The following is a 25,853-nucleotide window of genomic DNA, read 5'->3' on the forward strand; positions in this document are numbered from 1 at the left end:
CCCCTAAACAGTGTAATCAACCTAGCAGTCTTGCCTCTTTACACTCTATTCCGGCTCAGTGGAAATCATAATGTGCGGTTAGAGTAGACCAACATGGGAGATTTCTGCACAAGATATAGTGATTTCTTTTAACTTGTTTTTGGGGTTTGCATGCCAAAACTCAGAATGGTACCCAGAGGTACAGAAAGGATGTACTGACAGAGAGGCTTGCTGAAGTGGCCACACTGGCATCTCTGTGCTGTAAAAGTCAGAATCATGGAGGAAAAGGTGCTAAACTCTAAACATTTTTTACCTTAAAGGGTAACTCCACTTTCATAGGGAAAAAACAGCAGTTAATAAATAAAAATAATATAGCATATATAATTGCAACACAAGTCATATTGTAGTTATTGGAGAAAGAAGTGATAGGGGGCGCTACACTTAAAAAATTATACTGAAAGAATCTTTTTAGGACCACATAACCTGGAAAAAAGTGAAAATGCGCATACAAATAAACCATAAACTCCACAGCAAAGATTAAAGTGACTAGTGCTTAAAGTGCAATATATAACCTTATATATAGTGTAAAAAAAAGTTAATTAGAAACAATATATTGAATTTATACAACGTCCATAATATTCAACGCTGTGTCTTGATTGATGGACCCAGTGGAACACACGCCAGTATAGGACGTGAGACCAGCGTCAAGCAGCTCCCTCATATTCGTTTTGCAGGCGATTCCTAGTTCCGGGTTGGGCACCCGCGAATGTAAGCAGACATCCTTCTTGACTTGTCATGTCTTGTGACAAGTCGCACCCCACTGCTGGCAATGGAACCGTTCATGTCGCAGTGATTATGAAAAAGGTTCCTGCACTACTTTTTACTCATTTCATTGTGACTTGCATAGACTTCTGTTAAATAAAGTTGCAAGCTGCAATGAAATCGGCAGTGCAAACCGCACTAATCTGCGTGATTTCAATATTTTTGCTATGTTGAAAACAGAATAAATAGAAATTCCACCTAAAAATGAAGGCTATAAAAATGAACAACTTTTCTTAAGCAGGTAGTATTTACAATTTTTTTTGCAGCTCTAGGTTATATATATATTTTTTTTTTTTTTTTGTTAATGTTGGTTAAACTGGAGGGATTAGTGTCTTTTTTTTTTTTTTAACCTGACTAACTATATAACTATATGAAAAGTAAAAATGATGCGAGACTACAACAATGGCACAGGCACAGCTCCCATCAATGTCAGAGGCAATAGTGGTGGTCATTTCTGAGTTCTGGAGGAATCCTGACTTTTGTTGTTCGGTCAATCCCAAACTTAAGGGCACTTTCACACTCATGTGTAGGAAAAATGTGGTAAAACCACAGATGCGTTTGTGCAGCGATTTTACCGCGTTTGCAGTGCATTTTTCACAGGACATGTGACTCAAAAACCTTAAAAAAAACACAACATGGGTGCATTTTTTCTGCATTTTCAATGCATTTCAATGGGGAGGTGCGTATTTATTTTACTGACCAAATATGCACCAAAAACGCGGCAAGCAGGATTTTTTACATCGCAACATCCTGTATTTATTGGCGTATAACACTCACTTTTTCACCATGAAAATCGGGTGCAAATAGCATGTGCGTGTTATACGCCAATACTTCAATTTTAGCTGCCTCTGAGGGGACAGGGAGCGGGGCGGGATGAGTGCCGTCAGATTAAATACAGTGAGAATCTCCTGTTTACTTGGCGGCCTCTGTAATAGAAAGTCCCGTCTCCAGGGCCGCCAATGGACCACTGTTCTATCATAGGAGATTCTCACTGTATGTAATCTGTCGGCGCTTATCCCGCCCCCCTCCCTGTCACCTCTAGGCTGCAGATGGGCATCGATCAGGCTGCACTGATGGCAGTGGTGAGGCTGCTGCATTGATGGCAATGGCAAGGCTGCTACATTGATGGCAATGGTGAGGCTGCATTGATGTAGACTAATGAGGTTGCATTGAAGGCACTTGTGAGGCTGCAGATGGGCATTTATCAGGCTTCATTGATGGCAATGATGAGGCTGCAGATGGGCACTGACCCTTATTTTGCTTCAAAGTTCCTTATTAAAAATTTTAGTTTTTTCCTGAAACTTCCCTCTTAAAATGAATGTGCGTGTTATACGCCGATAAATACGGTAATTTAAAGAAACAAAGCTTTCTTCAGCTTTTCTTGTGCTTTTTTTTTAACGCAAAACTTCAAAATTTGCTCAGTGTGAAAGCAGCTCAATGCGGATGCTAAAGGTTCTGGCGAATCGCCTAAAGAATATTTTTACAACCATTGAGGATCAGTCGGGTTTTATTCCAGACAAGCAAAATTGATATCAATCGGAGTTGCCCATTCATCAACATAGAGATAATGTGTGGAAGGGGAGCAAGTAGGATGGTTGTCTCTTCAGATGCCGAAAAGACATTCAATTCTGTTGAATGGCTGTGTCTGTGGCATGTCCTCCACAAGTTTGAATTTGGACCCACCTTTGTTGGCTACAGCTCCTGCACTTGATATACAGTAGTTGCATCCATGTCAACATTAGATCAGAGACATTTGAAACACATAGCGAGTTGAGGCAGGGACAAATCTCTGGTATTCTTGTTGGACGACCTACTGATACCCCACTTATCTGGGTTTTCTGTTTTAAATACCCAGGAATCATGACAGAGTGATCTCTCTCAATATATTAATGATAACCTACACCCCTTGCTCTTTCAATTAACTCTTATAGTGATATCAAACCCTATTTTTGTTTTATTGTAGAAGCATAGACTTGCAGAATATTTTAAGTCCTCCTGGGAAATGCTCCTTTATTTGCTGTCCGGTTGGTCTCCCACTGCTGTCCAAGCCTGACTACATGAAAGTGTCTCCTTCAGCTAGCCAGCTGTAAAAAAAAGACCCCTGTGTGTGTGAGCTCTTGGCCAAGGCTGTGTGCGCCCATTAAAATACACGGCGCTCAGTAAGCCACGCTCCTGCTCTCTTTTTCCAGAAAGTTCACAGAAAGCTGTCAATTGCATTAGGAATACCCCTGTCTGTATACCAGTGTTCTTTAACAAAATAGATAACGTTATATCCTTGTTTATCTGGACTGGAAAGACCCATAGGTGGGCTAAGGACATCCTGCAGTTGCCCCTTGTCTAGAGGAAGTCTGGGGCTTTCATCTCTTCCTAAGTATTACTGGGCAGTAGTACTGGTCACATTCTGCTGGTGGTTTTCCCAACAAGCACACAACCTGGCAGTGACACTTGATGCAAATTCAGTAGTCTGACTTTTCAGGAGCCCTGGTTCAACTCTGTCATTACAACACCCATGAAGACCACTCTTATGGTCAGGATAAAGGCGAGGGAAAATTAAGCTGTCCCTAATACCTTCTCTCGAATCAACCCCTAAGGCCTCATGCACACTGGATGTTTTTTGACGTTTTTACAGCAGCTGTTTTAAGCTGTTTTTTTCTACAGTCATTAAACTCTCCATCACGTTATCCTATGTGTCCATGCACACATAGGCTGTTATCAGCAGTTTTGGGCAGTGGCGTTTTTGAGCAGTAAAAAAACCCCAAAACTAGTGGGTTCTGAGAGACGGTTTTCAGCTGTAAAAACGCTCTAACGCTGATAAACGTCAATAATTGCTCAAAAACGTCACTCACCAGCGTTTTTTTAACGTTTTTGACACATTGAAAAAAAAAAAAAGAAAAAACGCTAATAAACGATAAAAATTTTGAAGAAAAGTTGAAAAAAGTTGAAAAACTCACTGTAAAGCTACTGACGTTTTTATAACCTTATTTTAACGTCCAGTGTGCATGAGGCCTTATGGAGAAATCTCTCTCCTCCCCCATCTACAAACCTTTACTTATCCACAGGTTTGGTATTGAACCCTGGATCAAATGCTGCCAAATGGTACTGTACATTGGTAGAGTTTGATAGAACTCCCTTTTAGTTATCTACTTGGATGTTTTTCCAAGTTCTACTGTTAAGACACAAGATTCAGGCCCAATTTCCTAATTCTATTACCCTTGCCTCATATTCTATTGAAACATTTTTAATTATGGATAGAATTAACAAGCCACTCTCTTCCTTAGTCCTCATGCACACGGACGTTTTTACAGCTGCTTTTTTGAGCCTTAAAAAGGCCTGTCTATGTTAGTCTATGGCTTCATGCCCACCTAGGCGTTTTTGAGCTTCAAGTGGCATAGGCGTTTTTAAGCTGTAAAAAAAAACCCAGGACCAGTGGGTTCTGAGAGACGTTTTTCAGCTGTAAAAACGCTCTAACGCTGAAAAACGCTCAAAAACGTCATTCACCAACGTTTTTTAGCGTTTTTGATCCATTGAAAAAAAAAAAAAAAAAAAAAATTGAAAAAAAAAAAAACGCTCAAAAACGCTAACGCGGAAAAACGCTCAAAAACGCTAAAAAACGCTATTGCATAAAAAGCTGAAAAAAGCTGAAAAAAGTAAAAAAAAATCACTGCAAAGATACTGGCGTTTTCATAATGTTTTTTTAACAGCCTGTGTGCATGAGGGCTTATATTTAAGGCTTTCCTGCAACAACTTGAGGCTGAATAGCCTCTTCCAGAGATACAACTTGCCGCTATGTACCTTAATGTCTAGGCATTGTGCCATAGGTTGTCAGACTGCACCTAGGTTCTTTATTTACGTGGGGTGTACCTACCCTCACCTCGAGTCCTTTTGGCAGGAGTTGGCAGGTACTCTCAATACTGTGGGAAGTCAGATGTTGGGAGTGGACCCTTTATTTATGCTTCTAGGTGTTACGGATAATATGAAGACTACCCACCATTCAAAACTGTTAATCTTGTATGCAGCACCTTATGCTAGGTGTGAGATTCTACATAGATGGAAACTCAATCTCCTGTAAAATCTAGACAAACTACTAATAACATGGCTCTGATTTCTTACAAGCTCACTTACGCTGGTTAGAATTGCCTACAAAGTCTGATAAAACCTCTGAAAGCAGGGTGGATGCACATGGATTGAATCCTATGTCTAGATGATTTATCTTTTTCCTCTAGGAACTGCACCCCAGCCCCACAACCCCTGTCATACACAAGAGCAATGACCACCACAACTGTTACAACTTCTATTTACAAAAACGTGCTGTGCTTTTCTCCTCTCCCCCCACTTTTGAGACTCAACCAAAATAATACTTCTCTAGTATCTCCTGTGCTGCCAGTTTGCCTGCTGGCAGATGGGTATATTCTATTTCTCCTTTTTAGATGTGTGAATTTTTGATATGATGTGATTTCATTGTGAAATATGTAATAATCCCCTTGGATTAACAAATGCTAATTTGTAGTCTACTTTCTGTTATGACTTGACGTACTGTACAAGTGACAAATTTGGATGTTATTTAGTAGGGATGCACTGATATCGGTATCAGTGCCAATACCAAGCATTTGCATGAGTATCAGTACTCACCCAAATGCTCCCGATACCAAAACCGATACTTTGCGGTGCCATTTGCATCAGCACAAAATTAATGGGCGCAAATCACACTGCAAAGACTAGCATGCGATTTGAACACGAATGTGGTGCGATTCCTGTCCAAATCACATGCAATTTCCCTCACTGCTCCTGTGTGTGTGCACGGGAGGTGCTCACAGGGGCTAGAGGGGATGTAGAGGCGGTCCGCCCCCAAGCTGACATCACTTCCGCCCTATGCCCACGGGGTCCCGGAACTTCTCCTTCAGCGGCCCTGATTTGCTATCATGGACCGACCGGGACACCTATGTAGATTATTTTGCATGTGGCCAGATATGTACTGTGAGTTCTAAAAAAAATTTTAACTACCCACTAGATGGCAGTGCCCACTAGATGGCACTTTCTATATACACACACAGGAGCAGTGGGGAAAATCGCATGCGATTCAGACAGGAAACGCACCATATTCCTGTTCAAATCGCATGCAATTCTTTGCAGTGTGATTTGCGCCCATTCATTTTGTATTGACGCAAATCGCACCGCAAAGTATTGTACTCAATATCAGTGAATACTTGACCAAAAGCATTAGCGAGTACTTGACTGAAGGTATCCGTGCTCATACTCGCCGATAAAAAAAAAATCAGTATCAGTGCAACCCTATTATTTCGTTTTTTTTTTAATCCAAAATCAATAAACTTACCTGTTAAAAAAAAAAGTCATGATTGGGTTATGGAAATGTGTACATTGCCTCATTAAATAAGCTTATAAATCTCTTGGTGTAAGGACTCTCAATCTCTGTAGTAGAGCCCAATAGGTGTCTGTATTGTCGCTCATTTGTTTTCACAATACAGCTGGCCACATATAACGCTAATGTATCACATCTGTGCTATGAAAACGTGACAATTTTAATGTGTGACCAGAACAGAAGAAACAACCAGCGATTTAATTGGAAATGCAGAAACCTTCAGCAACAGCATTGCCAGAAAACACGACCTTCAAACAACCTTCAATCTGGCAACCATTTTGCATACAATTTAATTCCAATCACACAAGCAGGACAGCAAAAGGCAAGCAGGATCTTTAGTGTATCCCATTAGCTGCATAATAACGGTTTCAAGCTCTGCGCAAATTATATCCAAGAGCCTCCAAACCAATGATCCTATAAAAACACGGGACAGAAGCATCACCAAGATGTATTACACTTCTAATTAAATTGTATGTAAAGCCAAAATGTTTATTTTGAGTATAGCAGTGGGAGTGTCAAGACCCAGTGTTAGGTTTTTGTTTTTTGCTGTCTGTGGCCCATCAGTAGGATTTGTCTTCTCTTCATCACTGCACAGGTCCAGCAGAGGCGATTCAGACAAGCAGCTGTGTGTGATGCTGGGGAGGCATATTTTTACTGGAGAACTGATATCACTATCCAATTTTAGTCATACTTACCATTGCTAAGCACACTGCTACCCATTGTTTAAATAAAGGTATAGGCCTTAGAAATAAGTTGTCCCCTGGCAATCAAGGATCGGGAAGCAGGATGTCTCCTATGAGAGGACCTTCAGGCAGAATGGAGAAATAGTCCATCTTGTGAACAGAGGCTGTGACTGCTAGGTACACCCTGACGGCCCTGACCACATCCAGAATGTGTAAGGCAATTTCCTTGTCATGTTTTGGAGCGGGACAGAGGAAGCAAGGACAATGTCCACATTGAGGTGGAAAGATGGACCATGTTAGGTTAAAAAAAAAAAAGATTTTGGTCTCAAAATCATTTGGCCATGAGTAAATACAGAAGAGGTTTTTTTTACAGGAAGTAGCTGCCAAATCAGACACGCCTAACCTAACAGAAGTATTGGTGTCCAGGAAGGCAACCTTACATGGTCTTCCAAGGGAAATGCATCTAATAGGTTCAAAGGAGGGACAAAGAACACCAGGATGAGATCCTAAGGATGTCGAATTGGAGGATTTCTATGAGCAACTCCCTGAAGAAAAGTCCTAATTAGGGATTGTGGGGCAAGTGGTTTCCAGAAGAGAATGGATAAAGCAGAAACCTGTGCCATGAAGGTACTCAGGGCCAGATGCTGGTCAACACCAGTCTGTAGAAAGGCCAAAAAACAAGTAATAGAGTGTTCTCTAGGGTTCAGCTGTCTGTTCTCATACCATGCGAAGTAAGCCTTTTATGTTCAATGGCATATCTTGTTGCAATTAGATCTTCTTGCTGTGAGTGGGGTGGGAATAACAGAGTCAAAAATACTCCTATTAGGACTTGGGGTTTCAACGGTAATGCCATTAAAGAGATTGATTGAGAAGCAGGATGGAACAGGGGTCCTTGGGCCAGTAAGCCTGGTCTACCTGGAAGACAGCAAGGCTTGTCTGCCAAAGTCTGAGTATGTCTTTGGGGCTGATTTACTAAAGGCAAATAGACTGTGCACCTTTGAAAGTGCAGTCACACTCTGCAAGTGCAGTTGCTTCAGAGCTTAGTAAATGAGGTAAAGCTACAATTTACACAAAACACCCAATCACAGTCAAGGAGAATTAAATAAAAACAGACAGCATTTTTGCTTGCATGATTGAATGATAGAAGCCTGCAGAGCTCTCCCTAATTTATTAAGCTCTGGAGCAACTGCACTTGCAAATATGCACAGTCTATTTGCCTTTAGTAAATCAACCCCTCTGTATCACATTCTTCTGGGTCAATTTGGAGCAATGAGAATCACCAAAACTCTTTCCTACACTCTCCTGCACAGCAGTTGAGGAAGGATCTTCATTGGAGGGAAAGCATAGACAAGTTTGAATTGGGTCCAAGGAATCACTGGAGCATCTACTGCATAGGCTAGAGCAGGGATATGCAATCAGCGGACCTCCAGCTGTTGCAAAACTACAAGTCCCATCAGGACTCTGCCTCTGGGTTTCATGCTTCTGGCTGTCAGAGTCTTGCTATGCCTCATGGGACTTGTAGTTCTGCAACAGCTGGAGGCCCGCTAATTGCATATCTCTGGGCTAAAGGATACCTGGTCTTGGCTATGAATTTGTTCAGCTTGTTTTTGAACCCAGAGGCCAGGATGTCAACGTCTGGTTTTCCCCATCTTTAACAGAAGCTTTGAAAAAATCTTTGGGTACAGAGACCACTCACCTGTGGTGGGCATTGGTGACTCAAAAGTTTTGGCTGCCAGTTGTTCACTCCAGAAATGTGTACTGCTAAGAAAACTGGAATATAAGTTTCCACCCAGGAGAGCAGAAGACTTGTTTCTCCTAGTGCAGCTTCAGTTCTGATGCCCCCCTAAAGATTTATGTAGGCCCCTGTTGTGGCATTGTCCAATTGCACAACAACTGGGTCATCTTGCAGAAAGGAGTTCCAGTGTTGTAGAAATAATCTAATGGCTCTCAGTTCCAAAATGTTGACAAGGAGTTACAACTCCTCTGAGGACCATGCTCTTGGACAGTCAAGAAGTTATAAACTAGGCCCCAGACTGTAAGGCTGCCATCCATTGTTACTACCTTCAAAGGCATATGAAGGCATGACTCCCTATTAAAAGGTAGGTTTGGAGACCCACCATATCCAGGAGAGCTTTGCCTGGCTGGAAGAAGCATTTGACGATTCAAGGATTGGATTTTCGTGTTCCTTGTTATGAGTATGTTAAAATGCTGAGGTCTGAAAACTGAATTATTCTTTGAACGTGGGCAGACAAGGATTATGGTTCAGTAGTTCATCAGTTGGGGTGCCCAAGTAATCGGTGACATGAATGCCCTGGGTTTGCAGAAGAGCCAGAAGCAGGGAGAGCTTCTTCTATTAAGATAAGTTAATATTGGCTCTTGGCAATGTACATTTATATTTGAACGTTTGTCAGGTTCTTCAGCATGGAATTTATTGTTTGCATTAGTGCTTGTAATAAAGGGGAACTTATTTTGGTTCTATTTTCATGGTTATAACTTTTTTGTTCATGTGTTACATCTGGGTACTATGCTTTTAGCATACTATATTAGTGTTTATATGCACAGAGACGTAAGGGATGCTTTTTCTCATTTAACTACTATTCCACATTTTCACAGCTCTTACTGTGAAGAAGCATTTCTGTTTTGGGGGATCAAATCTCATTTCCTCCAGACGTAAAGAGTGCCCCTTCTCCTCTGTGATGACCTTAAAGTGAATAACTCAACACCAAGTTCACTAAATGGACCATTTATGCATTTATACATGGTGATCATATCCCCCTTAATCTCCTTTTCTCAAGAGTGAATAAATTCAGTTCCCCTAATCTTCCCTCATAGCTGAGCTCCTCCATGCTTCTTATCAGTTTGGTTGCCCTTCTCCGCACTTTCTTCACCTCTCCGATATCCTTTTTGAAAACTGGTGCCCAAAAGTGAACTGCATATTCCAGATGAGTTATTACTAATGATTTGTACAGGGGCAAAATGACATCTCTCTCTCTCTCTGGAGTCCAGACCTCTCTTAAAGAGGAAGTAAACCCTAATGGGTTTTACTTCCTCTTTTTTCCCCTGCAAAGTAAAAACATAATGGCCCATTATGTGGCACTTACCTGCAAACGAAGCCTGCGCCATCCCCGCTGGTGGCTGCATCCATCTTCGTCTCTTTCCTTCCAGGGCCCCGGACTTCGGCTCTGTAACTGGCCAGAGTAGCATGCGCGCGGGAGCCATCAGTCACGGCACTTGCTAGTGAAGAAACGGCACAGAGAGCCGTTTCTTCACAGCGCATGTGCTGATGACATTATCGGCACACTACAAGGTAAATATCTCCTAAACAGCGGACGTTTAGTAGATATTTACAGTACCTATAGGTAAGACTTATTATAGGCTTACCTATAGGTTCAAGTTGCACAGAGGGGTTTACAACCACTTTAATACAAGAAAGGATTTTGCTCGCTTTGGACACCGCTGCTTGGCATTGCATGCTATTAAGTTTCTGATCTCATCTGATCTGGGTATTCTGATCTACCAGAATACCCAGATCCTTCTCCACCATTGAATTCCCCAGTTGTACTCCCCCTAGCATGTATGATGCATGCATATTCTTAGCCCCCCAGCCCCCTCTCTATTTCTCCATATATAGCCATTTGGCATTGTTTGGGAATCTGTTAGGGCGCGTTTTTTTTGTTTGTTTTTTTTTACCCATGGCTGTTTTTCAGCAACCTTTAAAATAGCATATAATCATACACATGATTCTTTGAATTTTTTTTGTGTGCATTATTGTGTCCTTTGTATATCTTCTCACAGATTATATTCCTCATAAAAACAACTCCTAAAGAAGCGGACACCCCACAAAACATGTAGAGTATGAGATGATAACTCGTTGTTGGAGGCCCCCCCCCATGTACCTCACCTATTGCCCAATCTGTATTAGAGGAAGCTATGCTTTGTTAGAACTATGTTGTGTCCTTTATGGACCAATAATCTGTTGTTTGTTTCTGTGTCTTTATAATTATTTGTGTTATCTCCCAATTATTGTCTTTTTGGGATATTTTAATATCTGATGTAATATATATTTGTAATTTTAAACAAAAGTATTGTGTAGTTCATACCGTACCATGAAAGTGCCTCAATCAAATGCTTTGTTCCATATGTGATATTATAGGAAGTAGGTAGTATTATCGATCATATGTGTGTAGCACACATTTTACAGCCCAGCAAATTAAACTGAGCTGACTGCCTGTTCCTGCAAGGCTGATTGGCTGGGGCTGTCTGCTCCTACTGACAGTCACAGTGATCATCACCCAATCTGGATGTACAGTGCCTTGAAAAAATATTCATACCCCTTGAAATTTTCCACATTTTGTCATGTTACCACCAAAAACGTAAATTGATTTTATTGGGATTTTATGTGATAGACCAACACAAAGTGGCACATAATTGTGAAGTGGAAGGAAAATGATAAATGGTTTTTAAAAAATTTTACAAATAAATATCTGAAAAGTGTGGTGTGAACTTGTATTCAGCACCCCTTTACTCTGATACCCCTAACTAAAATCTAATGGCACCAATTGCCTTCAGAAGTCACCTAATTAGTAAATAGAGTCCACCTGTGTGTAATTTATTCTAAGTATACATACAGCTGTTCTGTGAAGCCCTCAGAGGTTTGTTAGAGAACCTTAGTGAACAAAGAGCATCATGAAGCCCAAGGAATGCACCAGACAGGTGAGGGATAAAGTTGTGGAGAAGTATAAAGTAGGGTTAGGTTATAAAAGAATGTCCCAAGCTTTGAATATCTCATGGAGCACTGTTCAATCCATCATCCAAAAAGGGAAAGTGTATGGCACAACTGCAAACCTACCAAGACATGCCCGTCCACCTAAACTGACAGGCTGGGCAAGGAGATCATTAATCAGAGAAGCAGCCAAGAGGGGCCCATGATAACTCTGGAGGAGCTGCAGAGATCCACAGCTCAGGTGGGAAAATCTGTCCACAGGACTATTAGTCCATGAGACCAAAATTGAACTTTTTGGCTTAAAAGCAAAACGCTATGTGTGGTGGAAAACTAACACTGCACATCACCCTGAACACACCATCCCCACTGTGAAACATGGTAGTGGCAGCATCATGTTGTGGGGATGCTTTTCTTCAGCAGAGACAGGGAAGCTGGTCGGAGTTGATGGGAAGATGAATGGAGCCAAATACAGGGCAATCTTAGAAGGAAACCTATTACAGTCTGCAAAAGACTTGAGACTAGGGTGGAGGTTCACCTTCCAGCAGGACAACGACCCTAAACTTACAACCAGAGCTACAATGGAATGGTTTGGATCAAAGCATATTAATGTGTTAGAATGGCCCAGTCAAAGTCTAGACCTAAATCTAATTGAGAATCTGTGGCAAGACTTGAAAATTGCTGTTCACAGACACCCTCCATCCAATCTGACAGAGCTTGAGCTATTTTGCAAGTAAGAATGGACAAAAATGTCACTCTCTAGATGTGCCAAGTTGGTAGAGACATACCCAGGGGGGCTGAATACAAATGCACACCACACTTTTCACATATTTATTTATAAAAAAAAGTTTGAAAACCATTTATTATTTTCCATCGACTTCACAATTATGTGCCACTTTGTGTTGGTCTATCACATAAATCCCAATAAACTACATTTACATTTTTGGTTGTAACATGACAAAATGTAGAAAATGTCAAGGGGTATGAATACTTTTTCAAGGCACTGTAGTTGTCCAGATCTCATGACAAGCACTGACTTCCTGGGGTGAGGCCATATTGCTTTCATTTGCTAAGCAGCCAAAGACAGGCTGCGAGTACAAGTACTGTAAATATGGCTTGTTTGAAGAATGTGCTCAGACAATACCCAAGTGTGCTGATATTAATGCTTGAGCAGAATATATTATAATAAGCTGTCTTTTCTGTGACTCATTTGCCTATTGTCTGGAACTAAAGTCTATGCTACAGAATGTAACTTTTCTGTAATCCTCTGTATACTGTATCTCAATCAAATTAACTGCACAGAAAAAAATAAAACATTTGTCCTATGGATTTTTAAGGGACAGTTGATTTTAATTATGGTGATGGCTGATGAATATGACAGCAGGCCCACAATAAAGTTGTCCTTCAATAAATCTCCTACCCCTCTGAGGGTATGCCACCTGGTGTAATACTTGCTTTCCTCCCTGATTCAGAGTTTTTTTCCTCTGATAAGCTCATGGCTGGCTCCTCTTCATCCTCACTGCAGCTCTATTCACTTCTATAAGCAAGCCAGTCTCAGAGGGACAGCTTGTGGCCATCATGAGTACAGTTTTCCCATAGGAAGGGATGTATAGGGCTGCAGCATACATGTGCAGTATCAACAGGACCTGGCCAGGACCTTGTCTGAGGAAGGATCTCCAAATTAGGGTAGACAGAAGCTATGCATTATCCCAGGTAGGCTGCACTCAGGGGAGTGGGGGATACATTGAATGGAAACTTCACCAATAGGGAAACACCCAGTGTCCATGAGGCCTAAACTAGAACATCTCTGAATACTGGCAGCTAAAAAAAAGCATTTTCAAAAATTGGTTATCGTCTAATTCTCCCATTCTCCAGAGCAGTGGCGTCGGGAAGGGGGGCTCACCTGGGCCATAGCCCCGAGTGAGCACCTAAAAAGCCCCAGGTCTCGTATTGCTCATTGAGAATTATTAGCCCAGAGTCCCAAGGCCTGGGGTTGGCCAGGAACGGTGCCCGTCAATGCCTTATTAGCTCCGTTCTTTCCGGCCGCTCTCTTCCTCCGAGTGTAGCTTTAGATTGATGGAGGACAGCAGCCACATGACCGGCCATTAAACAGAGGAGAGCAATCATGTGACCGGCCATGAAAGAACGGAGCTAATAAGGTATTTAGAGCCATCAGTTTAAAATGACACTGACACAATGTAGAAAGGATCTATGAAAAAGCCTGGAAGTGATATATTTTTTTAAAGTGGATGTAAACCTGATTCATGCAATTTGACCTAAGTACATATATCTGTAGTGTTTTCTTGTATTGGACAGAAACATGGACTTTATAGGCACCAGTAGTAAATAGCATACCGGTGCCTATACAGTCCATGTTTCTGTCCAATACATATACTCTGACTATTAGGATGCGGCACTCTGTACCAATATTCATGCACCCACAGTACCATGCTGTGGTGGTGTAAATTCTCTAAATATCTGTAGTGTTTTCTTATCTCTCTCCAAAGCCCTAAGTTCTGTGTCTGTCTGCTGCTCCGTTCTTCTGGTATCAGCATAATAACTTCTGACAAGTTCTCTGACAACCGAGCCTGACATTTGTATCAGTGTGGGTGCTATAAATAGATTAGCAGAGAGCTGGTCTATTCACAGCAGAGCTCTGCACATTCCTTCCCTCCTTTGCCTATGCGGAGTGGGGGTGTATGCCTTTCCTCTAATCAGCTGTCACATAGTGTATGCCAAGAATCCACACCCAGTGTTGAACAGGAAGAAAAAAATCTCTAACACCATGTTCACTTTCTAAAGAATATAGCAAGCTGAAGATAGCAGAAATACATGTAAAACTTATGAAGAGAGATTTGTTTCATTTCTGTGTATCATCTGAGGCTGTTTACTTCACTGGGTATATGTGAGGGTGTACATCCACTTTAACTTTAGAGTACACTGGCAGGGCTGTCCAAGGAGACTGGGGGTCTCCTGGGAGTGCAGGGGGGCTGTGAAATTAAAGGGGGGGCTACATAATGTAAAGGGGTCTGTGTAATGTAAAGGGGCCGGGGGCTGTGGAATGTGCAGGGGGGCTGTTAAATATGCTTTAATATGACGTTATTTACCTAATACATGGTATAAATATTAATTTAAAAAAAGTTCTGAGCTACCCTTATATTGTGTCAAAGTTCTTTATTTAAAATTTAACTTTTTTCCCTGAAACGTCCCTCTTAAAATTTGGGTGCGTGTTATATGCCTGTGAGATAATTACGGTCATTTATTGGGGGGGGGGCAGGTTACACCGGCTTCAGTATGGGGTCCATCCAGTTCCGGCTTCTGGGTCTGTTTTAAAGCCCTCCCCATCAGCAGCAGCACAAACTCCACAGCCAGCTCAAGTGAGCCCTCAGCCCAGACTCAGATTCAACATTTTATGGTGGGGACATTGGGCAGGGGTGAGGGGGGGCACTGGGTGGAGCTTGGGCTGGACTTACTTTAAAATGTGGGAGGGGTTATCAAATTTACCTTCAGCTGAAGCCCCTGGTCTTTTTCCCATCTAGCAACACCCCTGCTCCAGAGATTAGCTCATGTGCTACATAAACGTATGATACATGACAAAACTGATGCTAACACAAACAATCCCATAATGCAAACGATTTTCCATACATACAGAAGTTCTGAAATGATTTATCTTTGTCTCTTTTTTTACATCACAGAAACCTAACATTTTAACAGGGGTGTGTAGACTTTTTATATCCACTGTATACTTCCTTTCTTAAAGCACATACCTCAACAGAACTGATGAAAATCATTGGTGCATTCAAAAATACACTATAGTACCAGATAATACAGTACGCACATAGTACACAGACCGCTTCATACCAGTAATCTGACTGTTGGGTCTCATAGACATCATTAAATATACTTATTAATTATTCCATTAAAACTTTGGAGGCCTTACTGGTTTACCTATCCACTATATTTTTTCTTTTGATTGTAATTGTGTCTGTTTGTGTGAGCTGCCATCTGTGGCAAGGCACTGCAGAGCATTAGATAATACCAACCTCACCATAGCTACCATGTTTTACAGTCTTTATCTTATGCCATTAAATATTTTATTTTTTCCTTTTCTTTGTCTCTTTGCCTCTCCAGCCTATCTTCCCCTTGTTATAAACTTTTACTGTTGTCTTTACGCACTGAATTTTAATGGGAAAAAATGAAAATCTATAAAAGCCAATTTGAAAAACAGCTTTTATATGTACAAAATGCTCTTTTAGTATGTTTTTATGTCAAAGAATTTTACAGCCCCAGCTGTTGCCTAGGCTGTCGCCTACCAAAACGACTTCAACATTTTGACTTAGTAGTACAACCTATGTAATGTGAACATTGTAATCTGTAAAACCAATTATGTATTTCTCAGTAAAATAATGTGAAAGATAAACTACTTTAGTTATTTTGTCATGAAGGCCACTGTTCAGGTATTTCTTGCCATAGGGTGACACCAATCTGTCCCCATCCCCAACTGTGCTCCTGTGTTGTCACCCTGTCACACACCTTCCCAATGAGGACTACAGTAGCAGTGCTGAAAGACATTGCACAGGCATTTTACACGGTTGTCAATGTCAGGAAACCTGTCCTCAGAAAAGCACTCGTTGGAATGCATGTTGACAGGAAGTGGCTGTAAAGAGGCTGAGATGCAACAAAGGTTTTCAACGTTGGTGAAAACAAGTATTTTATTAAAAAAGAAACATGAAATGTAATTTACTTAGTGTTTATATCTATTTTAACTTAGCTATTATGCCTGGGGGGGGGGGGGTGAAGGTCTGCCTGAACAATTTCCAGCACTGCCTTAACCCTCTTGGGCATTAGGTTCACCAGAGCTTCATAGGTTGCCACTGGAGTCCTCTTCCACTCCTCCATGATGACATCACGGAGCTGGCGGATGTTAGAGACCTTGCACTCCTCCACCTTCCGTTTGAGGTTGCCCCACAGATGCTCAATAGGGTTTAGGTCTGGAGACATGCTTGTTATAGGCAAGTGTAGGTGCAATGAACTGGAAAAAAGCACAATAAAAAACAACCCTAACCCACAGACTGATATATGAAAAAAAAGTCACATATAGATCTGTATAAAATCATTAAAAATCTCGGGACATAAATACATTTGAAAACAGGTGCATAAAAGAACCAAAAAAGTGGGCAAATTATTCAAAATCATATATATGGGAAAAAGTCCAAAAGTCCAAACCAGGACAATGGGTCCACATATAGGGCAGCCTTCAGTGGGAACTGAAACTGGGTTCCTGGGTCCTGAAGAGAAACACAAGGAAAAAGAGGCGCCTGAAGAGAACACTCACTACATTGTAGCAAAGTGTCATTTCTTATGTTGTCACGTGAAAATATATAATAAAATATTTACAAAATGTGAGGGGTGTACTCACTTTTGTGAGATACTGTGTGTATATGTATATGTATATTACATATATACACACACACATACATATAATTTATTTAAAGTGAGTATAGAAAAAAAATCGCCCCCTATAAAATAATCACGTTGTTGGTTTTCAGCCTGAAATGTAGACAGGCATATTTTTTAATTCCAGCTGTATTTACAACTTATAAGATCCAAGTAAAAGATATAACACCAATATGTCAGAAAAAAATAAAACAAATTCAAAAAAAGAATCACTGAGTTGGAAAAGGGATCACCCCCTCCTAAAAATGACTAGTAAACTCAAATCAAGTGTAGCTAATCACCTTTTCAATGGCACACAAAGCCATTTGGCTTTCAACTGTGATCATTTTGATTATCTCAGCATGAAAAGAGCTTTCCTGGAGCATTTCAGTCCCCGATAGTGCAACTAAAGCAAAAAATCAACTATAGGTGGAAAGGCACTGTCAAAAGCTACCCAGAATAAGGTTGTGGACAGGCACAAGTCAGGAGATGGATACTTAAATATTTCAAAGACTTTATCAATGCCTAGAAGCAGAGTGAAGTCTATTATTAAGAAGTGGAAGGTATTTGGTACAACACAGACTCTCCCTGGATCAGGACGTCGCTCCAAACTGGATGAAAGAGCCAGGAGGAAACTGGTCAGAGAGGCTACCAAGAGGGCTACAGCAACTCTGAAGCAGTTGCAGGAATTTATGACAGAGTGGTCATTGTGTGCATGGGACAACAATATCACAAATTCTACACAAATGTGGCTTGTATGGGAGGGTTGCAAGAAAAAAGCCTCTCCTCAAGAAAGGGCACATGCAGTCACGAACTTTGCCAAAACACACCTTGAAGATTCTGAGGCCACATGGAAAAAGGTGTTATGGTCAGATGAGACTAATATGTAATTATTTGGCCTCAACACCAAACAATATGTCTGGCTAAAATCCAATACAGCGCACCATCCAAATAACACCATTCCTACAGTAAAGCATGGAGGAGGTAATATCCTGTTATGGGGGTAATTCTCTGCAGCAGGTACTGGAGCACTTGTCAGGATAGAAGGAAAAATGGATGGAGCAAAATACCATCCAATTCTTAAGGAAAATCTGCTGCCCTCTGTCAGAAAGTTGTCAATGGGAAGAAGGTTTACCTTCCAACATGAAAATGACCCCAGCAAAAATAATCACACAGTGATTGAAGGAGAAAAAGGTGAATGTCCTTGCATGGCCAAGTCAGAGCCCAGACTTAAACCCCATTAAAAATCTGTGGAATGACTTGAAGACTGCAGTCCACAAACAGTCACCATCAAATTTAACCCGAACATGAGCAGTTCTGCAAAGAAGAGTGGGCAAATATTGTAAAGTCTAAATGTGCAAGGTTAGTACAGACATATCCCAACAGACTAAAGGCTGGAATTAAAGCAAAAGGTGGTTCAACAAAATACTGACACAAAGCGGTGATTCTTTTTCCCCAACTCAGTGATTCTGTTTTTGAATTTTTAAAAAAAAAATTCTGACAGGCTGGTGTAATATCTTTCACGTGGATGTTATAAGTTACACTGAGTAAATACAGCTGGATAAAACTGTGTCTTCATTTCAGACTGCAAAGCAACAAAATGTGATTCTTTTCTATACCCACTGTGTGTATATATATATATATATATATATATATATAGTCTTTGCTCGGTGTGCATGTAAGAAAGGGTCTTTCTATGCCTGAGTATAAAAATCTATTTGTAGATAAATGGCTGTCTCTGGAAAAGGACCCAATAGTATGCTATAAGCAAGGAAACATTTAGCATTTTGCACAGCATAGTAGAGACTGGCCAGAGAGGGATAAGCTGGCCATACACAAGTCAATGTTTGGCTGGTTCAGCAGGAACCTGTCAAATTTGGATACAAGTATGGCCATTATGGTTGTATACAAATTGATCCACCGATCAACTTCTGTACAACCACCCTGTCAGTTTTTTTCCTACTCATTCAGCGCCGCAGGTTTTATCTGGCAGCCCTGATCAGTGCATTCTGGCGGTGGGGAAGTGTCCCCACTGTCAGAATACAATAGCTCAGCCAGAGGATTCTCCCATCCACTTTGAATGTGTGGGTGGTGGAATCAGGTCAGTTTTTTCATTATACTTGCTGGTTGAACGAAAACATCTGACTCATGTATGTGCTACCTTACTTTGATGCAGTTGGACAGCTAAAATATGTATTGCACTATATGTGAACCAAAAATCCTTATTTTAATGCAAAGCTTTCTAGAAAAGGTGTATAGCAGTGTGCAGGGGGTTCGTTCTGAATTTTTAGTGTTAGGTGTTTTAGTGTGGGCACACACCTTTAGCACCTCATGGATATGTATAGGCTATTTAGATTTGAGCACCTTATTCTATTGCACTGTGATTGGCTGTCACAGTGGTCACATGACCAGGAGACAGTCCTGCTGGCTCCCGATCATTACTAGAGGCAGGGAGCATTTTTTTACTCGTGGTGCGGGTAAACCATAGCACATCAGTGTAAAAGCAGCCTTATAGGGGGCTCAGGACAGTAAGGGCTTGTTTACATTTGCAGTTTTGGGGCTGTAAAACCAAATTGTTAAGATGTGTTTTTACCACACACCCCCAACCGTTGGTGTAGCGTCAAGGCTCACAAAATTGCGACCCTGCCCCATGCTCCAGGGGGCCCGTGTGGTCTCCCTGTCACATTCTGTTTTACACTTGGATAGGAGGGGTGGCATATACAGGAACCAATCCTCCCCATTTTCCTCCTGCAACCGCTGAAAGCCGGCTTCTCCTCTTCTCCCTCCTGCTGGCATTCAGGGGCTGCAGGAGGAAAATCTTCATTATGCCATTCAAAACAAATTCGAAATTCTGGGCCATTTAATTTCATTGTGGCCCGGGACTGGTTACCAAATCACTTAAGTGGCCCTCGCTCTTCAAAAGGTTGAACGCCTTTGTGTTACACACATTTTAAAGGTGAATTTAGTTTTTAAGCATTTAAAATCAACAGTTTTTTATTTTGTAAAAGAGGCTTAAAGTAATTGTTATTTTTAACTAAAAAAAAAAAACAGAGAATTTACAAACATGTTATACTTACCTGCTCTATGCACTTGGTTTTGCACAGAGTAGCCTGGATCCTCCTCTTTTTGGGTCCCTCTTCTGTGCTCCTGGCCCCTCCCTCCTGTTGAGTGCCCTTACAGCAAGCAGCTTGCTATGAGGGCACCCAAGCCGAGTCAGAGCTCCATGTTCTTTCAGACCCATAGCCGTGACCCGGCCCCGCCCCCTCACTCTCCTCATTGGCTGACTGATTATGATTGATAGCAGTCTCAGCCAATGAGGAGGGGAGTCCCGGATAGCTTAGACACTCCTGCAACATCGCTGGATAAAGACGGGCTCAGGTAAGTATTGGGGGCTGCTGCACACAGAAGGTTTTTTTATCTTAATGCATAGAATGCATTAAGATAAAAAAACCTTCCGACTTTACAATCCCTTTAACACATAAAGAAAAGATGAATGTTACAAGCACTTATGTCAGTGCTGCATGGTTTGTCCAAAACCCTGTAACAGAAATGTTTGCTGGACAGCTCGGCTTATTACAGAAATGGAAAAATAATGGATCTACTGGCAAGAACAGGAGGTAATAAAATTACTGTTATGGAATACTTCGAAAAACAAAAACAGCTGTGTTAATGCCTCTAACAAACTGTGTCATATGTCATTTTTGATGGCTCTCAGAATTCCACTTTAATGCGATTTTAAATAGCACAGGCATGAGATTAGAACTGGAGTTGTCTTGTAAGATGAATGGGTTGCTGCAACATACCTTGACACCAATAGCAATGATAAGATGTTTTGGAAGCTCAGCATTGTCAAAACAGAACGGGCATTTCTCCATCCTGGCAGCCAGCCTCCGATGCTCAGATATCGCCTGTTGTCTTTCCCTCTCCTCCTCCTCACTAAAATGTTCCTTCTTTGCTGCTTTGGAGACAAACATGTCATCCAGGGTGTAATAATCTTGGTCAGTCTTCTCCCTGAACTGAAATAGAAAATGCCAGACTTATTACAACTGCTTAAATTAACATCATAAACAGCCATTAAAGTAAGGCAAACTACATTCTAATAGGCATGCTGAGCAACAAAATAACCATTAAAAGGAATAACTAAAATGAAAAGAAACAATATAATTTACATGTAAAATGAATTATTCACCTCCCTCTTTTTATTTTTTTTGTCCAAATAACATACTTGATGTAGACAGCTACTCTCCCTCACTTAGCCTAGGTTCACACTGACAGCGGGATTGAAATCATGGGAGTTCAGCTGAACTCCCATGATTTCATACCCGCATGTCAGTCTGACTTCAGGAGCGATTTCCGAGACATCTGTACGGGTTCCTGCACAGATGTCTATACAAATCGCAAAAAAATTGTAGAAGTGGTATACCGCGCCAATATCAGAAACTGTGAGAAATATTGTGAGAAAAAGCAGCGACACAAACATGCTAGATAGTCATGTATAAAAATGATTAGACCAAAATAATCGCACTAATCAAATATAGTGAAACAAACATAAAACTAAAACCTAAAACACTTTAAATCACTAAAATGTAAAAATATCTATATAATACATATAATTGCATATAAAGTGAAGAGTTATTCATTAAATAAAGTCTCTGAAAGATAGCGAATGAAGCAAGTTCTATAATGGTAGAAATTCAGAAGGATGAAAAAAATTCTCAGGGTTTTCACCACCACCAAGGGAAAGAGATGGAGTTCTCCGTGTGGCAATCACCTGATGGAATGGAGACTCTAACCAGAAGGAGTGGACCTCCTGTTGCTGCGTGGTCACACAAGCCTGCAAAAATAGCCCTCTGCGGGGTCTAAGATGAATCCTTGCTTTAGGATGCACAGGCAGACTGGGGGCATCCTTCTCAATGTATGGCCACCGTCCGTCTCCCTTCCTCGAGAGAACAATCTTCCAAGTTAGCACGGAGCACGTAGATGAACAAAGGCTCCAATAGTGCATTGTCTTTTAAAAACTTGGAATGTTTGCTTTCCAAAATGTGGTCATTTAGTGGGTGTTTCCCCTGTCTTGGTGCTCCAGGGTCTCCTGCATAATTTGTATCACCCACAAAAGGGATTAGCACCACAAACCCATCCTTTCAGCTAAATCAATCCCCACACTTCATTGGACTTCTCCATACGCGACCAGCAGGATAGATGGATAGATAGATGGATACATTTTGGAAAGCAAACACTCCAAGTTTTTAAAAGATAACGCACTATTGGAACCTTTTTTCCTCTACAGGCTTCGTGCTAACTTGGAAGATTGTGCTCTCGAGGAAGAGAGATGGACGGTGGCCATACATTCAGAAGGACGCCCCCAGTCTGCCTGCGCACCCTACAGCCAGGATTCATCTCAGACCCCGCAGAGGGCTATATCTGCAGGCGTGTGTGACCTCCCTGCAACAGGAGGTCCACTCCTTTCGATAAGGGTCTCCATTCCTTGAATGGAGACTCTTACCGAATGGAACTTGCTTCATTCACTATCTTTCAGAGACTTTATTTCATGAATAACTCTTCACTTTATATGCAATTATATGTATTATATAGATATTTTTACACTCTAGTGATTTACAGTGTTTTAAGGTTTTAGTTTTATGGTTGTTTCACTATATTTGATTAGTGCGACTATTTTGGTTTACTATACAAATCGCAGCTCCCGCAAAAAGTAGTACAGAAAATAAGTCGACGTCGCATTACTGGCAATAGCCACTGATTTGGCATGCCAAATCGCATCAATGTAAACCTAGGATTAGTCATCACGGTAATAACATAATGCACTGACCGCACTGACCAATGAGAATCTCTGCATTGTTCTGGGATGCCGTTCTGGAAGAAAGGACCTCAAAAAGATCCACTGTGGTCACTGATCAATGAGCGCTTGGCGTTGCTCTCATTATGCTTCACATGCTATGTAGTTGTGATTTACAGTGTTGGATAGTTATATCAGCTGGAGAGGGTGGCAGAAGATGAGGGGCATATAAAGGTACATGCAGCAGGGACATGAGGGGTAGGAAGGATGGTATGAGTTCATTTGCTTTTTCTTTTTTTTTGTGAAAAAGTGAACATTTTAAAGTGTTTCAAAAGTCAAACCTTTTTTTGTGGGCAGGATATATATAGAATGATTAAAATCCATGTCACATTTATTATCCCTTTAGCAAAGACATAGGCTGTCAGAAAACCCTGACAGGAGGTTCTAACCCCTCATCACTCTATTCAAAATAAAATGTTAAATAATAAATAAAAAAAAGTTTTTTTTTTTTACTTTAGATACACTTTACAAACTGTTTGGACAAGACATATCCTAGACCAGCCATTCTCAACCAGGGTTTGGTGGAACCCTAGGGTTCCTCCAGAGGTTGCTCAGGGTTCTTTGAGCTGTGGCTAAGAGACCTCCCATTTAATGGTGCTGGCATAGCTCCAGGGTCAGTCCACTTGGCAGAGCCAGTTGCATGACACCAATGATGTTTTTATCTGTCTGTAAGGGGGGCATTCTGGCCTCCACTGTAGGCATCTTTCCCACTGACCACCAGCCAATTGGTTTTAGCAAGGGTTCCATGAAACCTCAAAATGATTTCAAGGGTTCCTCTGGAAAAACGTTGAGAAAGGCTGTCCTAGACACACTCATTTTCAAGTCGGTTGCTTCATAGACTTCACTTGTGAGAAGCAACATATAGTACAACCACTGTGCAGCACTACAAAGCAGGCAACAGAATCTTTCTCTCTAATTAACATATCTGTCTATAAAATTACAACTTTATGAAAACACATTAACAAAGATTGTAAAGGTTAATGTCATCATGCTGGTCTCTTCCATGTGTATAAAAAAATGTACACTCCCCGGAGGCCAATACTGTGCTTTCCCTTTCAAGTTAAAGAGGTTGTAAACCCCATTCATGAAAGTTGAACTAAGCACATATATCTGTAGTGTTTATTTATCTCTATCCAAAGCTCTAAGTGTCGTTTCTCTCTGGTGCTTCGTTCCTTTGTTATCAGCATGAGTGACTTCTGAGAATTTCTTCTGACACATGAGATAGCATGTCGGGGAGGGAGATAAGCAGAGAGCTTGTCTATTCACAATATAGCTTTGCATGTTATTTTGTTCCTCTACCTATGTGGAGGGGGGCTGTGTCTCACACACTAAGTCCAGTCTCCCCACCCACCCCTATGTGCTGCTGAAAGAGGAAGAAAGATTTCTATCACGATCTGCACTTTTCAAAGAGTGTAGAAAAGAGAAGACAGCAGATATATAGAACTAAAACTTATGTAGAAGGATTTTTTTTTAGCTCTGATCGCTGTATAAATGTCAATGATCCCAAAAAAGTCTCAAAAGTGTCCGTTGTGTCCACCGCAATATCGCAGTCCCGCTAAAAATCGCAGATCACTGCCATTATTAGTAAAAATAAAATAAATAATAAAAATGCCATAAATATATCCCCCATTTTGTTGACGCTATAACTTTTGCGCAAACCAATCAATATACCCTTATTGCAATTTTTTTTACCAAAAATATGTAGAATACATATTGGCCTAAACTGATGAAGAAATTTAATGTTGTTACTTTTTTGGGGGGATTATTTATTATAGCAAAAAGTAAAAAATATTGTTTTGTTTTCAATATTGTCACTTTTTTTTGTTTATAGCGCAAAAATAAAAACCACAGAGGTGATCAAATACCACCAAAAGAAAGCTCTATTTGTGGGAAAAAAAGGACATCAATTTTGTTTGGGTACAGCGTCGCATGACCGCGCAATTGTCAAAGCGTCGCAGTGCCGTATTGCAAAAAATGGCCTATTCATTAAGGGGGAAAATCTTCCGGTCTGTAAGTGGTTAAAGTAGAATTTAGTAGTCTAACACTAACAATGCTTAAAAATGCCCCCCCCCCCCCCCCCCTTACTACATATTCTGCCTACACTGTATAAAAAGATTTGTACAGTTACCTATTTTAAGTCGGCTCCAGTCCGGTCACCTGATCCCACTTTGTCAGTGAGCGGCAGCTGCAGGGGAGAATGCCAACAATGGCTAGGACATGGGAGTGACGTCACGACTCCCAGTTGTTGTTGATCCCTCCCTCCTCCCCCTGCAGCTGCCGCTCACTGACAAAGGGGATCTCTTGCCAGGGCCGGACAAAAAAATGTAGGTATACACATCTTCTTTACAAAGGTTAGGCAGGAAAGGTAGCAGGAGGGGGAGGGAACATTTTTAAATATAGTGGTAGGCTGGAATTCCACTTTAAGTAGGCAGTAATGTGCCGATAGTCCAGCGCAGTACCTGGCAGATCAGAAGATGAATGTACTCTGCACCCGGAGCTTATGGTTAAAATACCTACAGAGCAACTGGAAGCTTTGCCCAAAAAGGCAGGTAAAGGATAAAGGACTACCCACCAGTGTCTATGGTCTCTCTGCAGCTGATATTTTCACCATTACCGACTTACAATGCCTTGTTTTTAACTGTGTTTCTGTGTGAAGGCAGACATCTTGGTAGAGGTAGGGCTTTGTCTTCTTGTGTCAAAGCCTCCAGCAAGGGGAACAGTGAGCAGCACAGTAGTGACATCACCATATCTCACTTCAAATCTTATGAGACTAGCAGTCAGAGACAGCAGTAAATAAATAGGGTGTTTTGACGCACTGAGATGGAGCCATCCAAGTATACAATGAATAAAGGAAGGTGTAATTAAAAGCCCTAAAGTCCAATGAATACAAAAGTTCACAAAAAGCTTGACTCAGTGGTAGCGAATTAATCAAAAGCCGGAAGATACTTTGTATGAATGCAAAATACAAGAAGGGAAACTGCG

The 25,853-nt window shown here is 41.1% G+C and overlaps 1 protein-coding gene across 2 annotated transcripts in view; it reads right to left on the bottom strand.

Moving 5' to 3' along the window:
• CWF19L2 (CWF19 like cell cycle control factor 2) overlaps positions 1 to 25,853 on the bottom strand; it is a 304,447-nt gene that overhangs the window by 62,365 nt on the left and 216,229 nt on the right. For both annotated transcript variants that reach the window (XM_073613129.1, XM_073613128.1), the window contains exon 13: positions 20,821 to 21,033. In XM_073613129.1, the coding sequence (XP_073469230.1) occupies positions 20,821 to 21,033 (213 nt within the window). The remainder of the gene's footprint in view (positions 1 to 20,820; positions 21,034 to 25,853) is intronic.

Source organism: Aquarana catesbeiana, linkage group LG02, assembly GCF_042186555.1.
Source record: "Aquarana catesbeiana isolate 2022-GZ linkage group LG02, ASM4218655v1, whole genome shotgun sequence".
NCBI classification, from domain to species: Eukaryota; Metazoa; Chordata; class Amphibia; order Anura; family Ranidae; genus Aquarana; species Aquarana catesbeiana.